The 25,477-nt window shown below is 45.1% G+C and overlaps 1 protein-coding gene across 3 annotated transcripts in view; it reads left to right on the forward strand.

Moving 5' to 3' along the window:
- Positions 1-11,221: 11,221 nt before the first annotated feature.
- SAMD12 (sterile alpha motif domain containing 12) overlaps positions 11,222-25,477 on the forward strand; it is a 167,107-nt gene continuing 152,851 nt past the window's right edge. For all 3 annotated transcript variants that reach the window (XM_082043937.1, XM_082043939.1, XM_082043938.1), the window contains exon 1: positions 11,222-11,370. In XM_082043937.1, coding sequence (XP_081900063.1) covers positions 11,358-11,370 — 13 coding nt within the window. In that variant the 5' untranslated portion in view covers positions 11,222-11,357. The remainder of the gene's footprint in view (positions 11,371-25,477) is intronic.

The raw sequence follows: 25,477 nt of genomic DNA on the forward strand, positions 1-25,477 counted from the left end.
GGCAGGCATTCCCATGCAGCTGGGACAACAAACAGTGAGTACACAACTGCTGGGTGTAGCCTCTGTTCCAGAGCCCAAGAGGACAGTCATACCAGCTCCTGCTGCTCAGTAGAAAGCCAGACTGTGATGGAAATTCCGACATAAGGACTGTCAAAGATGTCACTGAAAGAATCTCAAAGGGCACCAGACACTTGTGTTTAGACAGCTGAATTAACGCTGGAACATCTACACACCAGAGTCACAAACACCACTTGAATTTCTAGCCTTACTGCATGTTTCAGAGCTTCTCCATCACAGCGTCAGAGCAGGGCACTTGGAGACACCTTCACCCAGTTTGGTACAGCTGCATAGAGTCTGCAAGGGCACTTAAAGTAACATTCTCAGCCTGCAATGCTGTCTGGTACTGCTGTTTTCCAGAATTTCCTTCTTTTTCCCCTCTTCTTTTCCTCAAGGCTTCTCAGCAGCTCAGGCAAAGCCACTTGCAAATATGAGCACAAAATAACTAATAACTTATTTTGTCTTTATCTTTGGGTGGCAGAATCCAACTTTGCAATGGAATGAAGTTTTGGGGTTACTGTAAAATGCTGGGTTAAGGAAGCAAAATGTCAAGGGATTGGGGGAGGTTTTATGGCCATACATAAAGAAATGGAATAATTTCATGTTCTTCTCTCACTAACATTCGTCCATCTGACCATCAATTCTACACTGGAGAAAACTCCTCCCCTTGCCCCCTAATAGACCATGTTCACCTCCACATAACCTTGAGGACAGAGAGAGACACAGATGGCTTCTTTGGCCACAAGGAAGCATGAAAAGGGGCCAGAGAGCTGGAGTAACAGCTCAGAGGAGCCTTGGTGAGCTGGGCTCATTGCTTGTGCTGCTGGGTGACAGCGGGAAAGTTGCACATCCCCCAGAAACCGACACCTCTCACATCCCTATTCCTGCCTCCGCAGCAGTAGTGCCTAAGCTGGGCTTGTAGCTATGTGCTGTTCCCCAAACTGGTCTTTTCTGCTGCTAGGACAGACAAACAAGTGTCACAGGGCATTAAATGGGTAATTTAACTACCCCCAGCAGCCTGTTACCTACCCATGGCCCTCACAGCAAGACCCATGCACAGTCACTTCAGCTGGTGTGAGCAGAGATCTCTCGTTGGGCTCTCTTGGACTCTGTTGGGCTTTGTTGGGCTGTATCAGGCTTTGTAGGACCCTATTGGGCTTTGTTGGGCTCTGTTGGGCTCTGTCAGGCTTTGTCAGACCCTGTCAAGCTCTGTTGGGCCCTGTCAGACTTTGCCAGACCCTGTCAAGCTTTGTCGGGCTCTGTCAGGCTTTGTTGGGCTCCATCAGGCTTTGTTGGGCCCTGTTTTCTGAGCCATGGGTCAAATGAACCATGCTAGATGCTGCACTTGGATCCTCTCCTTGATTCCACCCCAACCTAATCCAAAGTAACTCCATTCACTTTCCTGGAATGATGCTTTGCGGGTAGGAGAAAGTAGAATTTGGCACTCCCAAAGCTTGTCTTAATTTGCAATCATTAGTTTAAGTTAATACACCTGAATTACTTTGTTTGTGCTTAGCTTAGTTTTACAGAGCACTGGCATTCAGGGAAGACCACTCCAGCTACTGGAGTGATTTGATTAGCAGTGCTGAGTGATTAGATTAGCAGAGTGGCTGGACAGAGCTGTTAATTACTTGTCCTTCCAGCTGATGTATCCCCACTGCACCAGTAGCTCAAGATATGCATTTGCATAGATAAAACCTGTGCACACTTATATCCCATTGTGGATTTGTAATTTACAACTGTGCCTCCTGTCAGCACTTCTAGTCCCTTATCTTACACGGTAGATCCATAATAGCTGTAAGCTCTGTCATTAGCCTGTACTGGAGATCACTGTATGGTACTGAAAATGTCAGTGAGAGAAAGTATTGGTTCTTTGTCTTAACTCCAGCAGAGATGTATGTCAGATTCTCTGGGTAATGTTCTTGCTGGAGTGGTGTTTCTTGGCATACAACAGTGTCTCATTGCAGAAATACTATAGTTTTCTGACACTGTTGCAAATAGCGGTAGTTTTAACTGTCTATTAAGCTCTCCTGAGTTCCAATCATGGCAAAAAAAATAAAGCTTCCCAGGAAATAAACCTAGTTTTAAGGCCAAGATTCCAGAGAATTATGTGCCCACTTGCAATTTGTGAGCATTTCTGTTCAAGGACAAGTCAAAATAAAGCAAGTAGGCAGCAAGAGTAGGATTTCTCCTTGTAAACCTCGTCCTCTATGAGTTACATGTTAAAGATTGCTGGTCATCTGCGTTCCTGCTGCTGTCAGGAGAGAGGATGACAAGCAGCCTCAACTATTGCTGCTCTTCCTCCCTTTGGTGACTTCTAGGAAATGTTGTCTTATTGACTGCTTGACACTTTGATAGATAAAGTTCAGTGAGATGAATCCTGCTCCTCCTGCTCCCCGCCAAGAGGAAGCAGATCTATGCTGCTGCTCCTCTGCCAAGAAATAGCAGACGTTCTGTTTGCCCATATGGAACAGTGCTCTGAATTCTTGCGCTTGGAATACATGTGGAATTCCCTTTCTATTAAAAAGCAAAACAAAACAGCCTGCTCAGAAATAAGTGGAATGCTTTTAGCAATGTGGAGTAGGTGTTCTTTCCGGGATGCCAGGGACAATTTAATATTCTGTTGGATTATCATAAATTCTCTTGTCCCTCTGGGTAGTAAAAGCGTGCAAAATACAAATGCTGTATGAATGATCTCAAAAGATAACACTGGTGAGGAAAAGTAACATAAGGAAGGGAATAGGGCTGTGATGCTTTGCATTGCTGATATTTGCATAGTAAGAGTGTCAAATCCTTCAATACTGGACCTACACCTCCTCTGCACTGGGAGTTTCACTATATGAGGTGTGAGGCAATGAAAAATCAGGGTCATAATATCCCACTGAGTTCCTGAATCATCTTATTGCACTGCAATAAAAGCACTTTAGAAAATACAAGCCATCCATGATGTTAAATGCAATTATCTGATCTGCCTTCATAAATGGTCACAAATCACTGCCAACCACTTGAATTTTTCAACACTGGTCTGAGACATTCATAAGCAGGTAAAGGTCATCATGCTAAAACATTATCAACTCTGACCATTATCAAGGTATTCTCTGCAATAACACAACTGCTTCCATCCAAATCCAGCACTTAAAAGAATTTTGAAGGAGGATAAATCATTTTTTTTTAGCTCTGACCTTCAGAGGATCACACGAGGTATGTTATTACACCGAAGTCTACACAGTATTGATTATTACTTATAGCTTCATCCTACTGGCACTGAGATAAGTGACAAACATTACTGTTGTTAAAGGTCAGATGCCAAGCTCTGTGTTCCAGATTCCCCATGGCTGGAGCTTCAGTACATTGGGAATTCCCCAGATATGTCTTTTTTTCCATTTGCCCAGAAATTTTGCCCAAGTGTGATATGGACACTATGACTGTACAAATTAAATGTTCTGGTTATAAGTGCGCTATGCTCAGGATGCAGCAGCCCTACCGTGCACACAGACATCATGTTCTGGACAGGCCCTGTACAGATGCACATGTCCCACGCTGCATAGGGTCATGTATTTTTTCTCCAGGGAGACCCAGAAGAGCTATGATAATGCTACCTAAAACTTGGTTTCTCAGAAGTATTTTCCACCTGTAACAAAAGCTACAAATACAAATTTAAAATCTATTTTGCCTAAGTGTAAATGTTTGTAGCTGCTCATCAGGAAGAGCTGCATGGGTGTTACCTGAATCTGAGCACACTGAGGCTCCACAATACAAACACCTGTGAGCACACCAGTCAGTGTCTAATGTGTCAGTGTAGCAGGAGTGGTTTGAAAGCTCAGCCTGTAAAAAAGTGTAGAATTACCAAAATAAAGACCTTACATATGCAGAATTGACTTAGCTCCAGCCAACCTGGTCCAGGATCCTCAAAACAGTGGAGAAGAAAATTGTTATAACCAGGAGGAATACAGAGGCACTGTACAAGCATGCAGAGATGGTGTTAGGAAAGCCCAAGCCCACCTGGGATGTATCTGGTGAGGGACATGAAAGGCAACAAGAAGAGCTGTGACGTCTATGTCAGTAGGAAAACTAGGGAAAATGTGAGCCTGTTGCTGATTGGGGTAGGGGCCCTAGTGACAAAGGAAAACGAAAAAGCCAATGCACTCAATGCCTTCTTCACTTCATCTTTATCTGTAAGACAAGCCTTCAGGAGTCTCAGGCCCCTGAGAGCAGTGGGAATGCCTAGAGCAAGGATGAGGATCAGGTTAGGGATCATTTAAACAAACTGGACATATAAACCCACAGAACTTGATGGGTTGCACCCAACAAGTGCTGAAGGAGCTGGCCGACACCATTGAAAGATTACTCTCAATCACCTTTCAAAGTTCATGGTAGTTCAGGAAGATTCCTGATGGCTGGAAGCGAGCAAATGTTACTCCGCCTTTAAGAAAGGCAAGGAACATCTGGAGAACTACAGGTCAGTCAGGCTCACCCTGATCCCTGTGAAGGTGATCAAGCAACTAATTCTGGAAATGGCTTCCCATATTTAGGATAGGAATGCCATTGAAATGGAATCTACACTCAAAATGGATTTACACAGGAAAAATAGAGCCTGACTAACCTGATAGCCTTCTATGAAGAAATGACTGGCTTTCAACACTGTGTCCCATGACACCTTGTTAGAAAAACTGATCAAGTACAGACTAGGTAAGCAGTTGGTGAGGTGGATTGAAAACTAGCTTATATGTTGGGCTTAAAAGGTTGTGACCAGCAGCACAAAGTCCATTTGGAAGCCAGACATTAATGGTAACCCAGGGGTCAATACTGGGGCCAACACTATTCTGTCATTTTCATTAATGACCTACTGGGATGAATAGACAGTGTGCACCCTCAGCAAGTGTGCTGATAATACAAAACTGGGAGGGGTGGCTGACACACTGTATGGTTGTGCTGCATTCAGAGGAACCTAAACAGGCTGGTGAACATGGACATACTGGAGTAGATCCATCAAAGGACCACGAAGGGGATTAAGGAATCAGAGTATCTCCCATACAAGGAGAGGCTGAGAGAGCTGGCCCCGTTCAGCTTGTAGAAGAAAAGGCTTGGGGGGATCTCATCAATGTGTATAAATGTGGGGGGAGTAAAGACGATGGAGCCAGACTCTTCTCAGCAGTGCCTAGTGAGAAGAAATGAGACAATGGCTACAAACTGAAATACAAGAAATTCCATTTAGATAGGAAAAGAGAGTGTGAGGAGAGATCAAACACTGGAGCAAGTTGCCCAGAGAGGCTGTGGAGACTTTATCTTTGGCAATATTCAAAACTGACTAGACATGAGCTTGAGCAACCTGCTCTAGTTGCCCCTGCTCCGAGCAGGGGGTTGCACTAGATGATCCCTGGTGCTGCCTTCCAGCCCCAACCACTTGGTGATTCTGTGGCTGTGGGTTACTGAGAGCATTGAATTGTTCCAGCCCACATCAAGTCGCAGTTCAGCAAATCATAGCACTAGTCAGGATTGTTTAAACAAGTTTCCCAACTGTTTGCCAACTGGTCACAGGGACTTGCTGTAGTAGACTGTTTCTCTAGCTCTGTTTACATATACATCCTCTGTTATGTATGCTTCTTTCATTTTCTCTGAGCAATGCTCATGCAGTAAGGCACAGTGATTCACTCTCCAATTAAAAGCAAGGAGGGCACTTCCTGTTTTACTTTTCTCTACAGAAAAGGGACCCAAGCATTCTTCAGGAAATCACAAAGCTCATTCGTTGTTCTGAGATCTCCTGTACAAACTCATCTGAGACTCTCACTGAAGCAGTCAATTCTGCATTGGTGACACCACCCTCGCTTGCTTGTTCCCAACTCACGCTGCCCAATTCCTTGTGCTACCACACATTTTTTGGGCAGTCACCAGTGAATGGGAGCAGGCAGCTGATGGGGGTATCACTCAACAGGCTTTGTGCTGGGTTAGTTTTCAGTAAAAAGGAAAGCGGTTAGAGGCTAATGATAGCAGCAGAGAGCAGGAAGGTAAATCACTGCTTTAGATAGCAGTGCTAGCCCAGGGGAGCTAAAAGTGTTTATGAGTTCACAGGATGATTCAGGGTGGAAGGGACCTCACAATGTCTCTGGCCAAACCTCCTGATCCAAGCAGGGTCATGTGTGAGAACAGAGCAGGTTGCTCGGGGCTTCATCCAGTTGGGGCTTGGAAATCACCAATGATGGTGACTGCAAAACCTCTCTGAGCAACCAACCATGACTGTCCACCCGGTGAAAGAGGTTTTCCTTGTACCCAGCCTGAACCTCTCTTTTTGAAATCTATGCCTCATTTCTCCCAACCTCCCACCGTGCACCAGTGTGAAAAGCCTGACTCAAAAAGCTGTTGTCCAAGGCAGCCTCAGCTGTGGTCTACACACGCAGTCTCACTGCTGATTTTGGGTTGTCCCACTGGGCAAGTTGTCACAAACTTGCTTCAGGAGGAAAATATGTGGCATGTTCCCATGTTTGCATAAGATTTCTCTTTAGTTTACCACAAAGCAATGAACGAAATAAACAACTCGTCGGATCATTTGATGATGGCAGAAGTCAGTACCACTCTTTGTGCATGACTTAAGATATTGGTGTTAAGGGAGAGAGGAATTAACTTCACACTTATAAGAGGACAGACATTTGTATACACTGCTGTCCGCCTCAGACATGGACAGATCACATTCACCCATCCATTTGCCTTCCCCAGTTTTCTATCATACAAAATAAACCATAATAAATTCTATTGATCTTCTGAGTATTTTAACACTCAAATTCCACTTTTTTTCCTGCAACTAAGAGCAAATGATATTGGCTACTTAAGAATATAATTTTTTATTTAAAAAGATAAATCAATTAATGAAAATACAAAATCTGAGAAGAGACAAGAAATTGCAACAGGAATGAGAAAATACACCTTGAAGACGGACTCCCAGATGTACTTCCTGTAGTATTATGGATTGTAATAAAAAATATTTTGACAATAAGGAAATATAGGTATGTAAAATAAACAATACTCAAAGTATATTTCAGCAATAGTATAAAGAACATTAATTATGCAATTATACTACTACACTATTAAAACCTGCTTTTCAGTGCCTTAGTTACACTGTTAAAATCACATTACATACATGTGAAACATGCTTATTCTATTTCTGGGCAGACTACAGTCTCCCTGCCTAATAGCTGTTCTGAAGTCATTCTCAGACCCCAGAAAACTGCTTCTGAATATTAGTGTTTAACACACAGCATACCTTGCTTACTTTTGTGATGGTAAGGCCGGATCCACACAAACATGACAATCTGCTTCCATGGATCAGAACATGGGACTTACGCCTAAACTTAGTTTCTCCCCTTTCATCAGTACATGCTTAGTTGAGTTATAGAATACATTTTTCTTTTAAAAACAAAGCCCAGCAGAACATTAATAACATAAAGTTGGATACTGAAAAAACATCACCAATGCACCTAGCATTTTCTCTCAGTGCCTGTCAGGTATTTGTGGGACACTCAGCAGGTCTTCTCAAGAAATGCCGCTTCCAAAGCAAAAAACAGAACGCAGAGAAACTCCCCACCCTCCTTCTCTCACTCCAGATCTGGCAGCCGGTATCCCTGAGGCTGTTTTCCCAGCCATGTGGCTGGCTCTGACAAAGGGAGGGGAATTGGACGGGAATTCTCCACTTATCTCTTCCACACCTGCATTTCCAGCTACCTTCTACAGGGCAGTGCCCATACAATTTCTGCTGAAACTTCCTTGTTTTTCATTACCAAATCAGTGCAGGGTGTGCGCTGAGTGTACCTGAACCCCTGTACAGCCCTTCCCTCTTCCTCCTCCAGCCCTCTGTACCGGCAGAGGGACTGAAGTGGAAAACCCCACTTCTTCCCCATCAATATCAAATCTGTAGAGTTCTATGCATGCTCCTCCCACACCTTCCCCGATATAATTGCACTAATCATCAGTTACCTTTGAAAAAAACACCCATTTTCATGTACTCTTTCCCAGCAATATGCAAGGCGACCTAAAAGTCCAGAAACTGAGATGTTAGGCAGGTGGGATGGTCCTGTCACAGGCCTATTTCTGTCACACTTGAGTTTGATGACAAACTTTGAATGGTTTTAATTTCACTGTCACAGTCTAGGCACACTCAGGTAAGTGAATCACAGCCAAAAATGTTCAGTCACGGCTGTGATGCTGTTCAGTGCTGGAGACACTTGGTGCCTGACTTGAGGTCAATGACTTTCAGACATTTCTTCAACTGCTCCTGAAAGACGGCTCTGTGCATGAGCTTGGGCATCCAATATAATTAACCACGTTTGAAAATACTGGGTCACAACAATATGGCAGAAGTACCTCGCTAACAAGGTCATCAGATAAAGATGAGTGAGAATTTCACTGTATTTTACAGAAAAGACTTAAGAGAACAAGGGGATGCTTAGAGCTTAATGACTATTAAACTTCTGTAAGGTGAAAGGGGAATAAAAAGGGAAAAAAGATGATGGACGATAGTGGACTGAAGTATACAAGCCTAACATCTTGTTTAGACTTCCGAACTCTTCTAGTAGAGCACTGCTGTTGATGGATACTTTCATCTAACGTTAGCTGTCAGAAGTCCTACCTAGAAATAATTCAAATGGCCAAGGAGCCTCTAGGCAGTATTGCTTATTTTATCTGGTGACCCAGGGCAAAGTACACAGCAAACTGACTTTGGTTGTGACAAACCAAGTCTGTTTAAAGGAAGTTTGCTACACTTTTAAGAGAAAGTTTAGAAGAAACCTGTCTGGAGAGAGGCAAGGTAAAAAAGAAGCAGAAAAGCAAGGAAGTGTGACGAGATAGCTTTTTCTGAGCAGAGAAAGCTGGTGTTTTTCTACTCTATAATTTAGCAGGGTGTTTTTAGAAAGTTAGCTCGCTCTCACTGATGTTTTTGAAAGGTCTGCTCAAAACAGATTGTACTTTACCATAGATTAATGGAATCAATTTACAGCCTCTTTTCTCTAATGAGTGACATACATTAAATTCCAATTTGCCTAGTCTTGACCAGAATTTGAGAAATTTTTGATTTTTTTAGGTACTGTTAAATACTAGGTTTCACTAGCTATAATGTAACACTAGGTATCAAACACTACACCTTTTAACATCTGTCATGCACTATTTGCTATCTAGTCACAGCCACAATTTTGCCGTACTTCAGCAGGCACAAAGTCGTAATTAAAAACTACAGGGCTGTTCTCATTGGGGATGTCCTCAGGACCCACCGCTGAAACACAGTTACCAGTCAGAAATTCAGCACACTAATGGGGATAGGACTCCAGCTCTCCCCACGCCCTTGCCACTTGAACTCTGAGCCTTGATTTATTCACTCTATAGCTTCGAACTCATTCTAACCAAGAAAGCACTGCTCCACGTATACATTAGCCACGTATACATTACTCTAACATACCTCCAAATACTGTCAAAATTAAACAAATTATTAATTGAATATATCAGCTTAATATAAAATGTAGTCACAAATGTCACCACAATCACAAAACTTCATGTAGCGATCTTGAGAAGAAACTGCTGAAGGTTGTTTGTGTGCATTACATAGATTTGAAAATTATGAAACCCAGAAATGCCCTATTTTCTTGACAGAAAGTATATGAATATCAGCTCATTTCTCCCAGCGTATGGGATGAGATGTGTTTGTATTGCACTTGGGAAAAACAGCAAAACCTCTCAGTCATTGGTACTTGTAATGCACTATATGCCTGGCACATTGCAAACATGTGAAGGACAAGGCTGCCGCTCCAGGGAGCTTGTATCTTGACTCATATACAATGCAAAGGCTAATAGTTCAAATGTATATGAGAGCAAAGCACAAGTGAAGTATTCAGGGCCACGTGGTAACAGAAGGCTTCAGGAAAGTGTTGGGCTTTAAGGCCATTCTGCATAGGCTCTGGTTTTCCTTCACAAAATAAAAACTGAAGACCCAATTTAATTTTAATTACTTCAGATACTTCAAGAATGTCAAAATTCCTGGGGTCTATGAAGTCCTTATTCATTTGCACATTGTATGTTTTTGCACTCTAATTTGAACTCATGGAGGTTTGTTTTGCAAAAATAACCTGTCATGAATAACACTAATTAGCCGCAATAGCCGCTGCTAACAAACAAAAAGAACATGTGAAAATGTTTTCATGCCCTATCTGTATTTGCCCTCCCATACTTGGTGCCCCTGCTGTTTCCTCTTGATTTTAGTAATGACATAACTTTGGTGAGTAAAGGAACTCATAGACTTTTCCTGGTGTGAGGGACCCAGCTCTAGATGCTCTCTGCTGTACCTTACAAATAAATGAACTATTTTAGAGAAATTTCTGGAATTCATGACTGAGACACTGCTTGGGGATACCTAAGGTAAAGAAACTTCCCTAACACTGGGTAGCTTCATATTTGTTGATACATTTAAAACAACAACAAAAAAGGCTATTTTTGAGGACGAAAATCTCCAAAACCTTTTTGATGTCTCAAAATGAACCTGAAAAGGGTACAAACCCACAGCTGCATTTCAGATGGGCAACATTTCAGGACAGATCTTGAGGGTGCGAGGCTGTTTGGTGTAAGATTGGCGAGGACCTGAATAAAGGCTTCATTGCTTCATCTTCATTTTCTGGATTTTTTTGGACAACCTGACAGAGCTGGACAGGAAGAAGATGGTGAACAAAGACTGAGGTCGTGAGGTCCTGATGGGATGTCCCTGGTGCTCTTTGTGAGACTTTCTCCTTCCCCGCTAAGCACCTGCTCCAGCTGCGCCAAGGAGGGGCTGGGACAGGACGGGCTGACACCTCGGTGCCCAGGAGCTGCCAGGCTGGAATTCGCAGTGACTGAAACACCCCGACACAAACGCCCCGTGCACCTGCGAAATGGCGCTTCCCCCCGGCAGGGCAGCTGCTCAGCCCCGCCGCACACCTGGCGCTGGGCACCCTCCCGCCGGCCCCTCACAGCCCGGCCGCCGCTGCCCGCGCCGCTCTCCCTGCTCGGCAGGCGCATGTGGAAGCGCCCGATGCCCCCAGATCCCCCGCAAAGGCCGCGGGGGGCGGTGGGGAAGCCGGTGCGCGTCCCGGCAGCCCCGGGCCCGCGGCGCCCGGCCGGGACTACATTTCCCAGGGAGCCGCGGGGCGCGGCCCCGCCCGCTGTCAGCGGGAGCGCTGCAGGTTGATCGCGGCGGCTGCAGATGAGCGGAGCCCGCGCGCGGGCGGGGGGGCGGCCGGGGCAGCGCCGCCGGGGCCGGGTCGGCGGCCGGCGCACTATGCGAGGCCGGGAGGATGGCGGTGGAAGGTAAGGGCTCCGCGTCCCCTGCCCGCCGCCCCCGGGGTCCCTCCCCTGTCTCCTCCCCCGGGCACTCACCTGCGCCGCGGCGGGGCCGGCCCGGCTCGGCGGGGGGAGCGGGGGTAGCTGTGCCCGCCGGCGGGGCCTGAGGCGGCGGCGGGGCCGCTCTGCCGCCCACTGCACCGGCCTCGCCCGCGGGGCGCCCGGCCGCCTCCCGCCCCGCTCGGCCCGGCCGCCCCCGGCGCCGCGCCTGCCCCGGGCCAGGTGCCGTGGGGTCGGGCTGCGCCCGCCCGGGGGGGCGGGGGTGGCGGCGGGAGCTGCCCGCGCAGCCTGCGGCAGCCCCAGGCTTCAGTCCGGCAACTTCCCGGCGGGCCCGGAGGTGCCGCTTCTGCCGGCAGGGGCTGCAGACCTGCGCCGCCTCCCTCCGAAGCGGCCCCGCTCAGCCCCGGGCGGCTTCCCCGCCCCGCCGCCGTTCTCCGCAGGGGCCGGGGCGCAAACCCCTGAGTGCCCTCAGGCCGGGATACCCACGAAGCTCAAGCAGCCGCCCCCCGTTCCCCCGTGTGGGCGCAGAGCTGTAGGTGGTGGGCTGTGCTCAGCCCCTTGTGCCCCCGCAGGAGATGCAGAAGCCCAAGGGCCGGGGTGTCCAACTCCAGGGGAGCCGGGAGCTGTGGGGTGTTTGTGAGGTGCCCGGCTCCTGGGGAAGTACCCGGTGGTTCAGGTGGTGCTACCAACAGCTGGAAAGGTGGATGCTTTGCAGAGGTCTTCCCATACTCCTGTGGTGGTCTGATGTTGGGTGCGTGTGCCCTTTCTGTGGGGCTTTTGGGAAGCTGGAGGAGGGGTGTGACCAGGTGTGTGGGAAAAGGCAAGTCCACTTCCCTGCTGTCTCCTTCCAAGCTTCATTCAGTTTTCTAGGGCTTTAGAGCAAGGTGTCGAGAATCCTGGGGTCTGGGTCCCATCTTGCTTTCTTCTGTGTCCTCAGGAAAGCTTCACAAGTCCACAGTGTGAAAACCAGCCATCTGACCCCTCTCCTATGCTTAATTTAGGTTATGTTGGGTTTTGGGTGGTGCTCATTTTGAGACCGGCTTGAGCTTTGTTTCTCAGTTACGCTGAGATCTATGGTTCCATCTGAGACCATGTGCTGTATCGCTGAAAATCATGCTGAAGTTGCCTTTGGCTGAGCAGCACAAATGTCCAGCAAAAACTTGGGCTTACTGAAGGTGGCAAGCAGCTTAACATCCCTGAAAAACAGCTTCTTAGGCAAACTTGGATTAAGGTAAACAAAGCCACTATGTCTCAAAAGGTGTCTGTGCACATCCAAAGTTGTCCACCCTCAGCTGTAAGGCTCTCCATGAGTCAAACAGATTTTGTATGCGCAGGTTGCTTGACTGTAAGGCTATGGAAGAAGGAAGGTAGCGGTCCTGAATACAAGCATTGCTGCTTTGGTGGCAAAAACTTAGTAACGTGAACAGGGCATGCGTGCCCAGTAGTGGGTAAGTAAGTAAATGAAACAGACTGCCATGCACCAGATGGTTCATATGCCAGCAGCAACCCCTATTTCAGGGTGCTCTCTAATGTCATCCTCTTCTATTCACTTGAAGTCCTTCTCAGTCTGTTTGCTGGATTTTTTTAGGTCTGTAATAATTCCTGTCATATCTGCAGTGCCTTCCATCTGAAAAATCTCTAAAAGCTTTGTAAATATTAATGAAGGAAAGCTGTGCTAAAGCAGTGCCTTTCCCTTTTCCTGAGATGTTTTTTTTTTTTTTCCTTATTTATCTCCTTCTTCCCATTTCCTTCCCCCAGCATGCATCCCTGCTCTGGTCTGTCAGAACAGGCTTTCTTGTCTGCTTTCCTCCCATTTGGGGTTTTTCCTCCTTCAACTTTCTTGCCTTTGCATAATTCTGTTGCCCTTGCGCTAGCACAAGATGACTACTTACTTCTTCAGCACAAGTAGCTGTGCGACTACTTTGTGTGACTGTCGCACATGCACATTCATGGCCTCTTCTTATCCATCATTTTCTGTTGGAACTCTGTTTCTTTGTGCCACTGTGCTTAAAAGCATGCTTTTATCTCAGTGCATCTTCTGCCCTGGGTCTGAGCAGTGTTCTTTTCATGAACTGTGTCTTTTGGCAGGTAACGTGGCATTACAGCTTCTGTTTGGGAAGCTGAGAGGTTACTTGTCCCTCATGGCTCTGATCACCACAATGTGCAGATCATACTCTAGCCAAAAGTAAAGTTGCTGTGGAATCTCCTAAATTGATAGTTTTGTAGAAAAATGCCAATTTGCTGAACTCAAAATGTCTTGGACTCAGGAAACACGGACTGCTTTCTTTTTTTTTTTCTTCAGTTATTTGTTTTGTTTGTTTTCATTGGTAAAACATTTTCCTGGTTTGCTGCTTGGGATCTGGAGAGTGTAACCTGCTGTATATCAGCTCCAGAAGCCTAGAAATAAGAAAAGTCCTGAAAACCTTGTGTAAGCTGAGCTTGTCTGGCCTTCCAGTCTCTGCGGTAGCTTGGCTAGAATGGGCTTCCTGGGTCTTCAGACCTTTTTATAGGTCATAGCAAGGCTTCTGGATGGCTGGGCCAACTGGCTTCTTGTTCGAACATGCCAGTGGCTGGCTCTGGGATGCAACTGGCAGGGAGTGGAGAGGTCCCTGGGGCACAAGGGGATCCTGGAGCATGGGAGTTCCTGGCCAGAGCCAACATCCCCTGCCCCACCAGCTCCACCACGGCTATTGTTCTGTGGAAACTGCCCGTTTGTCAGCCTCAGCCACAAACCCAGAGACTCTTTGTTGCTCCTTTTGGAATTGCCCTGTATGGCTAAAGTGAAAATGTTTTGTAGCTTCTAGTTTGTGGAGAATCTTTGAGAAATCCTGATTTAATTTTATCTAACAAACTGTTGAAGTCTTCCCAAAATTTGGTTATTTTTAATGCTATCTTAGCATGGAGAGCCGGAGTTTAGTTATAGCAACAAATGTCCAGCAGTTTACTTAAGGAAAATATCCCGAATTTTTTACTGGGATAGCTGACAGTGGTGGATATGCAAATACAAAATAGGGATTTGGAGGGTACTACAGTTCCTTGCCAGTTACATGTAATACATACCTGAATGTCCCAAAAGAGATTATATGGACCGTGAGGTCTTCTGGGCTGCGTGGTACTGGTGCTTCCTGATTGCTGAAAGGATTGGTGTGTATGGGGAAAGTGAGCTTCACTCCTTAATCCGAGCCCATCCAGATGGGAGCACTGCCAAGGTAAGTCTATTTTTAGACCTAACAGTTTTGACAATGTTCCTTTAAGTGCTTTTTTTCCCTCTAGTAAGAATGAAAGAACTAGGTCATAGCCAGTAGAAAAAGGCTTTTGATCTCTGCAACAGTGTTCTCAATTTTTTTTTTTTCTTTTTGCTCTTGTGCAGCAGAGGTAACGGGGATGAGAGAAATGCTGATTTCTTCCCTCTCCCCTCAGTGTTCATTGCGCAGGGAAGCGCGAGACTGACAGCATGCACCAGATAATGTATGCATGCAGGTAATCCCACACAGCTCTGTCAATCTCTCGCAGCCCTGACCTGTGGTGTCTTTGAGATTCCTGAGCAAAAAAGCACTAATTATATCATGGAGTTTTTTCATAACAAGTGTTTAATGAAGTTTGGTCTAGCACCTTTCCTTCGGTGTATAGGCTTTGGAAAGTGCATACATATTTTTGTTGCTAGTGTCCTCCTGAGCGTTAATGTTAAATTCTGCTGTCCTATGGCTCTTCTGTTGTGGGCTCATGCTACTGAGTCTCTGGTTCTGCCTACTGGAGAGTATTTTTTAGTAAGAAGTGGAGTGTTGGTGATGTAAAATGACAATGACTCTGGCCTCACCTCTCAAAGGAGGTCAGGGCATTCTGGGGTGTGGCATCAAGGTTCACTACTGCAAGACTGAAGTTACTTGCAGCTTGTATCAGAGAATCACAGAATGTTAGGGATTGGAAGGGACCTTAAAAGATCATCCAGTCCAATCCCCCTGCCAGAGCAGGAACACTTAGATGAGGCTACACAGGAATGTGTCCAGGCGGGTTTTGAATGTCTCCAGAGTAGGAGACTCCACAACCCCCCTGGGCAGCCTATTCCAGTGCTCTCTTACCCTCACTGAGAGAAGTTTCTTCTCAAATTTAAGTGGAACCTTTTGTGTTCCAGTTTGTACCCATTACCCCTTGTCCTACCCTTGGTTGTCAACCAGTGGTTGTAACCAACTTCTGTCAAAGCAATCCTCTGAATTCCAGCAATGTGATGTATCTGGGTGGAAAGCCTTCAGTGCCAAGCCAGCTCCAACGGATACAGAATGCTGCCACGTGTTTCCTCAAAGACTTGGGATATGGTAAGCTCGTAGATGTGCTAAGCCAGCTCTGCTGGGAATGGTAAAGCAAGTTCAGGATCACCTGAAGGACAATTTTGAAGTAGGTTTCAGTGTAGGTACCCATCGTGCTGTTCCAGGGTATGCCCAAAAGTACAACCCTTTTGACAGATATTCAGTTATTCAGCTTTGTCTTATTCCTACACCCACGCCAGGCTGAGACTAGATGTCTCCACATCTAAGTTTCCAGGGAATGTGATCTAGTAGATGGATTTTCAGCACACTTAATTGCTTGTGGAGCAAAGAAGTAACAAACCCTGTTAATCAAAAATAGCACGTGCTTCTATCAATGCTTTTGTTTTTCTTGAATTATTTCCAACCACTCCTTGGCTTGAGGGACGCAGAAACATCCTGGAAGGAGCTGCCAGTTGGAAGCTGGACTGAGATAAACATCTACCTCTCCAGTTGAAACTGTCACGTTGAGTGTTAGCAGAGGACATGGGTAGAATCATAGAATCGTTTTGGTTGGAAAAGACCCTTAAGATCATCAGGTCCAGCCATTAACCCAGCACTGCCAAATCCACCACTAAACCATGTCCATGAGTATCACATCTACATGTATTGTAAACACCTCCAGGGATGGTGACTCCACGCTTCTCTGGGCAGCCAGTTCCAATTCTCGACAACCTTTTCAGTGAAGAAATTTTTCCTAATATCCAATCTAAACCTCCTCTGGTGCAACTTGAGGCCATTTTATCTGATCCTATCACTTGTTACTTGGGTAAAGACACTGACACCCACCTTGCTACTACCTCCTTTCAGGTAGTTGTAGAGAGTGATAAGGTCTCCCCTCAGCCTCCTTTTCTCCAGGCTGGATAAGACAGTGGGGGAGGTGCACACAGGACAGAGAGGGTAAGACCTGAACTCCAGTTTTTGGTCTTGGTACCAGTCCTATATGTTATTTAGTAACTATTTATTGCAAAAATGAATAGGCAATTATTGGATTCCAGACTGGAATATAGGTCTTCTCCCATCCACACTCATGTGGCAGCCTTCTTATTGGACTGTGACATCTATACCATTCCTTCTTGCTCAGCAACAGCACAACTTCAGAAGATGGGGTTTCTCCCCTTAACACACCACCACTGTTCTCCCACCATGCAGTGTGTGTACAGCTTGGTGGCAGCGTGTGCTCCTCTCCTTTGAATCACTGCTTAGAGCTTTTCTGTCTAAGTTGCTACATTTGAAAAAGTCAGTTCTGTCACAGTTCATCGCATCTGTCTTCAACAAGGTAGATAGTGATCCCTCTCCAAAGGAATAATGTAGCTACTTAAGGTCAGGAGTCTGTTTTGGACTGCAACTGCTCATTTTGAACAGGTACATTGTGTTCCTCAGTACAGGGTGACTGAACTGAAGTTCAGAAGGTGCATTCCACTGTGGGAACTGGAAACCCCAAAATGAAGGTCTGGTAACAAAGAATGTCACTGCACTGAAGTCTCTTTGTGTGTATTCACACTGAGTAGGGGGTGGAAAATAGGAGGTTATGTGGTCATTTTTCCTTCCCTGCTTTTTGAAATGAACACTTATTAGGCAGGAATCAAGATACAGGATAGGCTTTGGCATGTCACTGATGAAATTTGGTTGTGGGATAAGAGTATACCTGGAAACTCTGAAGTGCTTTCAGGTCAACCAATTTAGATAAAATTAATGAGTGTTTAGCCTTACCCTTTGAAATACTTGGAAGACTCAGTAGCTTCAGGAGGACATTGATTAGTATAAATTGGCTGTTTCAATTCAATCAGATCCCATCATAAGGGTAAATCTTGTCAGGTGGTGATATATGGGCCAAGGGAAGGAATGGTGCTTTGAAAGTTCATGTGCTTTCTCCACCAGGACAGAGCAAGTGAGCAAATGACAGGAGTTAGGCATTAGATGCATTTCCTAACATACTACTGGAAAATACCAACAAAGTTGCTAGTGACGTTGAGAGATCCCATGTTTACTGCTTAAATGAAAATTGTAAAACAGAATTCATGAGAGGTTTTCTAGCATGGGGGGTAACATCCAAGCAGGTTGTGTAGCTTTGTTGCCCTTGTTTACAGCTTGGTGTATGAGGCCAGGGCAAGCTGTTTGCAGCATTGCTGCCACGAGGGTTATGGCAGGAGAGCAGCAGTGAGAACCTCAGAGCAAGGCACTGTAGCCAGCTGGTGTCAGAGATGGAAACTGATGCAGGTTGTTCAGCTGCTAACCATGGAGAGGTCTTTGTCCAAAACATCATCTGTGGAGGCTTGCTAGTGAGTGCAGACCTGGGTGTCTGGAGAGCACAGTAAGTTTTTGTTTTGTCCATGGGACTCTGAAAGTGCCACAGCTAGTTTGCAGAAGCAGTAGAGCTGTTGGAGGGCTGCTGCTCATTGCACTGAACACTGAGTTTCTGTGTTTGTTAGGGATACTGTGTCTGGCTCTGGTGCCAAGTTTCTTTGCTGTCCTGGCTGAGAGAGTTTTATCGTCTTGTGCCCTGTCCCATCTCTCTAGTGTCTCTCTTTTTTGTCCAAACTACAGAGTGTTTCAAAAAGATGGGCCCAGTTCAAAATCACCATATTTCTGCAACCACGAACCACCCATGAATGAAACTCTTACAGTCTGTACAGCAGGTGAAGGGAACATAGAACCTTTTATAAAAAGGTTACTAAAACTTGATAACTCATTAAACCATTTGTAAATTTCTGTGTAATTATAACATGTTTGATCCACCTTTTTGAAACACCCTGTACGTGATCTCTGAGGCAAGGACTTACCTTTCTGTGCACAGGAGATACCTGGAGGTTGGGACAGGGAAATCCTATTGTGGGTTATTTCCCATGAAAGCTATTGCCTTTGAACGGATACAGGTATTTACCCTTGCAGAATAACAGCTGAACAACTCAACCCTCAATCATTTGCTCAAAGCATGCAGAGAATGTAGAGGGGGTAGTTCTGGAAGGTGCCACAGGCAAAGATGGAGAAAATGGCCAGAAAATGGAGTAATTTTGAAGTCTTCTGAAACCATCTGGTTGGTGATGGTCAAAGGAGTAAATAGGATTTCAGGACAATTAGGAAGAGCTCAGAACAAGGCAAGAAATACCATTGTTTCTATGTCATTGCATGTTGCTCTTGTATTTTGAATCCTCCCTGCAGTTTTGCTTGCCACACCCCCAAAAAACACAGGACTGGAAAGAGTACAGGAAAGGGCAGTTGGCTGGTCAGAGATGTGATATGTTCTCTGAGAGCAAGTTGCAAAGATTTGGATTCTTTAGCTTGGAAAAGAGATGACCATGGAGAGAATCCTTGACATTGGTTTGGAGCAGGTGGAGAAAGGAACTAGCTCACAAGGCACAATCATAGAATCACAGAATAATTTTGGTTGTAAGAGACCCTTACTATCATGAAGTCCAACCATAGCTTAAATCTAGCACTAAACCTTGTCCGTAAGAGCCTCATCTGTATGGCTTTATATACCTCCAGGGATGGTGACTCCACCACTTCCCTGGCAGCCTGTTCCAAAGCCTGACAACCCTTTCTGTGAAGAAATGTTTCCTCATATCCAATCTAAACCTTCTCGGGCACAACTTGAGGTCATTTCCTCTTGTCCTATCTTTTGCTACTTGGGAGGAGAGACCAACCCCCTCCATGCTACAACCTCCTTTCAGGTAGTTGTAGACAGCGATAAGGTCTCCCCTCAGCCTCCTTTTCTCCAGGCTGAACAGCCCCAGTTCCCTCAGCGGCTTCTCATGAGACTTGTGCTCCAGACCCCTCTCCAGCTTTGTTACCCTCCTCTGCACTCTCTCTAGTATTTCAATGATGTCCTTCTTATGATAAGGGGCCCAAAACTCAACACAGGATTGAAGGTGGGGCCTTGCCAGTGCTGAGTACAGTGGCACAATCACTTCTCTAGTCCTGCTGGCCACACTATTCCTGATACAAGCCAGGATGCTGTTGTCACACTGCTGGCTCATGTTCAGATGGCTGTCAATCAACACCCCCAGATCCTTTTCCACCAGGCAGCTTTTCAGCTGCTCTTTTGAGCCTGTAGTGCTGCCTGGAGTTGTTGTGACCCAAGTGCAGGACCCAGAACTTGGCCTTGTTGAACAATCCAGCTGGTCCAGATCCCTTTGTATGGCCTTCTTGCCCTCCAGCAGATCAACACTCACACCCTACTTGGTGTCATCTGCAAACTTACTGAGGGTGCACTCAATCCTCTCATCCAGAGAACAATGAAGCTGTAGGGTTTTGTGCTTAAAATAAAAAAGGAAATAGTGTTTTGTATAACACACAGTTCCCCAGGTGCAGCTTTCAATGGTGGGTCATTCCTAGCCTGCTGGGACAGGATCAGTTCATGTACACCCTGCTGTCACACTGTTTCCTTAAGCAGTGGCATAAAGGGCTGGACTTCTAGTCTGATTCAACCTGATCACTTTTATGACAAAGTCCAGCTCATCTTGTGTGCATCCAGCACAGTTGCATTCACCATAACAGGTCGATTTGCATCAAGTAACTGAGAGGAGAATTTGGCTGGGGCAACCTAGAAACACAGAGAGGAGACAGGGAATTGGGCACTGAGCTGTAAAAACATTAACAGACAGGATAGTGATGTATAAGATATGTGGCTCTCTTTATCCCAGTACATGCAAACAGATGCTGTTCTGTAAGAGGAACTGTCAGGTCAGTGGGTCTGGGGAGAAAGGAGTGGCCACACATTAGCCTGCAGCTCTAGAAATGCCATCCTGGAAAATACCAGTTCTGCACAGCAGGCAGGGTTGGAAGCTGCTGAACTTCCCTGCATAAATACATGAAATACAGTCTGAGAGAGACCTTCAGGAGAGCCTGAGCCAGATCAGATCTGCAGATCTCACCCTTACTGCCTTCTGCCTCAGGTCTGTCACCATTACATAGGGTTCTCTTTCTCTCTCCAGGACTGGCCTGTGGCAGCAGGACTACAAAGAGAATGATGAGGGAGTTGTGAGTAGCTACGTGTTCTCCATGCAGAATGAGCTGAACTTGACATTAAAGAGCAGGTTCATTACTTGGAACAGCAAGAATTCAGCCTAATACACACTGCTTCTGGGTGAAGCAGGCAGGTGGGTGGGGGGCTGAACTTGGGCTGGGTGAACTCTGTGTTCTGTTACAGGATCCCAGATGCTTGCAGGGAGTATGTGACTAAACAGAAGAGCGCAAGGAAGGGGTTTGAGGTGGATTGTAGCCTCTAGTGCAGTCCTATCTGGTTCTATGTAACGTGGAATCCTGATAGGTCTCAGTCTTCATGTGAACATCCACATCATTACTTCTCTCCATTCCCCCACTCATTTGCTCTCCTCTGCCCTGTTTTTGTGTTTTTGTTTTGTTTTGTTTGTTTTCTCCCTAGGGGAGATTTTAGTTGAGTTGATTTGCTTCTCTGCAAATGACCTAGTAAAAGCAAGAAAGAGACTTTTAATAATGCTGTTTCAGAAACATAAGAAAGAAGAATTGTAATGTGTGTAAATAGAAGCTTTCTCCTGGATTTTCCTCTAGCAAAATAATTGCATACTATCAGCTAATGGTTTGTCGCTACACAAATCAGCTGGGGTACTAGAGTGAGTAGGCCACTGTGGTATGAGTAAGAAGTAGGAGGAGTAGGAAAAGAAGAATTTTACTGGGGGAAGGAAAGAAGGCATTTCCAGGATCTTCAGTTAAATGTGCGAGGGAAGGGGCAGTGTTGAACAATGATAAAGGAGTTAACTTTTAGGCAGTTGAGAGAAAGCCGGAACTGGAAAAAAAAAAAGTCAACTGCCAGATTGCAAGCAAGTTATGCTAGTGAGAATGAATAAATAAATTTTCCTTTGTGTTTTTAGGTCTTTGTGCATCATTCATGGGAAAAGAAATAAAACCTGGACCCACAGCTAAATTGTAGCCATTTCTATGCCACAAGCTCAGCAGACACCAGCTTTCGGGAGCGGGGCAACGGCAGAGATCTGTGATGTGTCTGGGACAGTGCACCTCTGACTTCACCTGTGTGTGTCCAAGCCGTGCTCTGTATGCTGGATGGGCTCTCTTGTTCAGAAAAGGTTTCTGATGTACTGCTGGCTGATTATAGAATTGAATAGTAGTGCTGTTAGGACTTGAGGTGAGGCATTCTTAGAAATGTAGTTTGCAGTGGAGCGTGACTAGCTAATCTCCTAAGCAGTGGTTGCAAGACAAGTTTCTTCAAGGAATAGTGGAGGTAATGAGGGCTTGTTTCTTACCCAAGTGTGTTCTTTGTCTTTTCTACTTGCTTTCCATATTCACTGTGAAATCCTCAGAGAGCAACAGTGGTATCTAGCCTGCAGTTTGCCTAAGTCAGTTGGTGATGGACAATTGCAATGTATGGTGGATACTTTTCCTTCAGAGAAAGCATAATTTTAGGTTTCTTCCTCTATATCTACCCATTGATTGTGGGTTTTTTGTTTTGATATTTTTTTTCTCTGTCTCTCCATACTTCTTATCTCCTGTAGCACATTTCAGGAGAAGCTTTGTAGATGCTTGCACAAGTCTTCTTATTAACAGAGGATGAAATTAGTTTGCAAAATAAATTACTAACTCTTTTGTACTGTAAGCCATTGCTCAAATTATGTTCCTGTATACATATGTTGCATGTTACTGACCTTTATTACTTTGTTTACAAAGATCCATTTTCCTCTGAGCTAATTGCATGGCTCACTAGTCCCCATCTTTGCCAGTATTCTCCTCTTCCTCTATACCTGTGCAGGATTTGTGGTAGACTTGCCTTACTTATTCACTAAATTAGTCCATTTTTCAGTGAGCCGCTCTCTTATCAGTGTGAGTTCAAGAGATGCTTATACCAACTGTACATTTATTAAAATGGAACAAGAAAATACTTCAGAAATAATTTGGCTGTCCTGTCATTGTGTCTGATTTTATCATGAAATCCTGGTGCTGTTACAAAGGCAGAACTTGCGTTTCTGAGGCTCCAAAGTCTACCTAGCATAGTGATAATGTGCAATCTGTCTCCTGAAGAGCAGGTGTAACAAACTGTATTTTATGTTTATTGCCCTTGCTAAAGTCTATGAGATAAGGGATGGCCACATGGATATTGCCATATATAAAATAAGTAGTTTCCAGTAGGAAAGTTGTAAAAATCTGTAAGTAAATTTCTTAGCTGAGCAAACTTATGTGCCTAAGTATCCTGGTGGGATGAGGGTCTTAAAAGGCAAACTTATTGTGTACAAGAAGAGCACTTCTTACTCTGGGCTTAGTGTTTCTGTTCTGTAGACAACTAGGGAGTCGTTCTTTTCTCTGTACAGTCAAGATTTGCATGGCGTTCAACCAGCTCAATAGTTTAGTTTGATTCTGGATGAAACTCTTAAGTTACTCATTCTGGTTTCTTGATACCTTTCTGGTGCTATACAGGACTCACTACCATCAGCCACCTCCTACAGCTGAGGTGTGTGTTAGAGATATATGTGGAATATAGTAGGTTGTCTCATGATTTTTCTCTTTCTGTGCTTGGCTTCAGTTTTGGGAGCTTTTTCATTGTTTCTGGAGAGAGCGTGTGGCTTCTGGTAGTAACTGGTGTGGTACACTGGGATGACCACCCAGTTGCCCTTGTAGAGAGATTCAGAGATAGCTGCATCAGGAGTGCAGTTACTTAAATTTTGTCTTGCTGATGATAATTCTAAAGGGGTAAAAAATGCAAAAGCCCTGTAATTTATAGTTAAAAGCTAAAATGAACATCCCTCCTCTGAATACTTTATCCCCGCCTGCCTCTGCCCCCTTCCCACCCCAGGCTCCCCCCTGCTGTGCCCTCCCTGCCCATCCTCACCTGGGTCAATGGCCATGTCCTTGCTGCAGAGCTGTCTCTTCTCTTGCCCTTCGAGATACCACCCAGGTGGAAGGCGTGACCTACTACTCAAACTCTTGATTGTAAAATCTGTGTGTTGTAAAAAGTTTATTGTTTATTAAATTGGTTAATCTAGTAGATGACTAATGGTTGTGATGAAGAGAGACCAAGACAAGCAGCTCTCAGGAGGGACCTGGCAGTACGGCGGTGTGTCCTGTCTGTCTGTCTCAGCTTTGAACTCAAACCTACGGGTACAGCTTATCAGTAGCAACACTTTACAAAGAGCCCTACAGCTCAGCACTGGCCTGGCTTTAGGCACAGCCTATTTGTAATTGTGTAGTGCTGATTTTTGATTCTGACCAACAGAATCAGATAGCTAGATGCAAATACTGCTTCACTAAAGTAATTTGGGGCTTCAGCCTTAAAGGAGGTTTCTGGTAGATAAAAGTTGTCTGTACAGAAGTAGAAAACGTCCTGACTGATTTGGCAGGCTTCTTTACTCTGTGAATGCTGCTAATTTGGTGGTCCTTGGATAGGCAGATTCGAGAAACAGAGTGGGCAAAATCTTGAAGCTACTTCCCCAGCAGGTTGCCAGCAATATTTACGAGGTGACAACATAAGCAGCAGGTTGCATTTGTGTGAAACTTTGCTTGCAGTTTCAGCTGCTCCAAAGTGATAGGCTGGAGGAACTGTGCTGATTTGCGTTAGCTGGAGATAGAACTCCCTGGAGAAGTAATTTCTGGAGGCAATTGCCAGACAGTTTCTCAAAACCAGAAACTGATTGATGAGGCAGGTGGACCATCCATAGGAGTTGTAGAAACTGACTACTGTGGAAAAAACTTCTGCCAGATAAAGTAGTCAAAATAATCCAAAATTCAATGGTACAAATTAAGGTCATCTTTATTAGCTGTTTTCAGTCTTATTTTTTTAGCATTGTAGAAGTGGTACTATAGTCTTTGAAATAATCCCATGTTTTTGAAGAATATTCACGCTTACTAATGAAGTACAAGCTTCTGGAAACATGGAAAGGGCTTTGCAGTGCAGATCCTTCTTGCCCAGTTTGGTCAGTGTGGGCAGCCACGTCAATCTGGAACAAGATCTCAGTGATTTTAGCGTTAATATCTCTCTGATCAACCCAGTTAAAGCGGGTTGTGAGCAATGTCAAGCAAAAAGTCCTAGGGATGCTGTTTGACTGCCTGGTATTGAAATACAGCATCTGGAAGTGTATAAGTCTGACTGAATGTGCTGACTGCAGAATTTGATTTTCTTTTGGAGATTTGATTTGCTTTTGACAAGGAGCTGGGCAGAGATGGCAGGAACAGGTCTAGTGAGAGCTGCTGTGCAAAGATCTTGTAGGATCTCCTTTCCTGGAAATACCCGTTAAACCTTCATGACCTCCATGAAGACTTGAGATAACTGAAAAGATATTTCGATCCTTTTTATAAGGTCCTTGCTACATCCAGCCTGAGTTCGTTAATGTTCCAGCTGTATGGACTAAGTTCTGATTGTCTTTTTCAGCAACGTGGCATTTTATGGTAGGAATAGCACGTGGATTGTATGGTTTTACCTCATAGCGTTGTGCAGCTAAGTCTGTGGTATGAATACATAAAATGGAGCTGGCGTGTTTGCCAGTATTTGACACAGGAAAGTTTTCTAAGGATTGTTAGAGGTTGGATGGGTGTCTCCCGTGCCTGCTTTTTGTCTCCGAATAGCAAACACTAGCATGTGACTGTGATGCACACGGAACAGAGCAGATGAGTAAGAATATGCTATTTTTACTCGATCGCCTTTTTAGAATAGAGCAATTGTTATTGCGTGTAGCTCAAGCATTTGCCAAATACGCTTTAATGTAGACTTAATTGATCTGCTTAAAATTTTAAGCAGCCAGCAGTATTCCCACTGAAACAAGTAGTTATGAAATGTTTGACACGGTAGG

Source organism: Streptopelia decaocto (genome assembly GCF_964273445.1).
Source record: "Streptopelia decaocto genome assembly, chromosome: 2".
Classification (NCBI taxonomy): Eukaryota; Metazoa; Chordata; class Aves; order Columbiformes; family Columbidae; genus Streptopelia; species Streptopelia decaocto.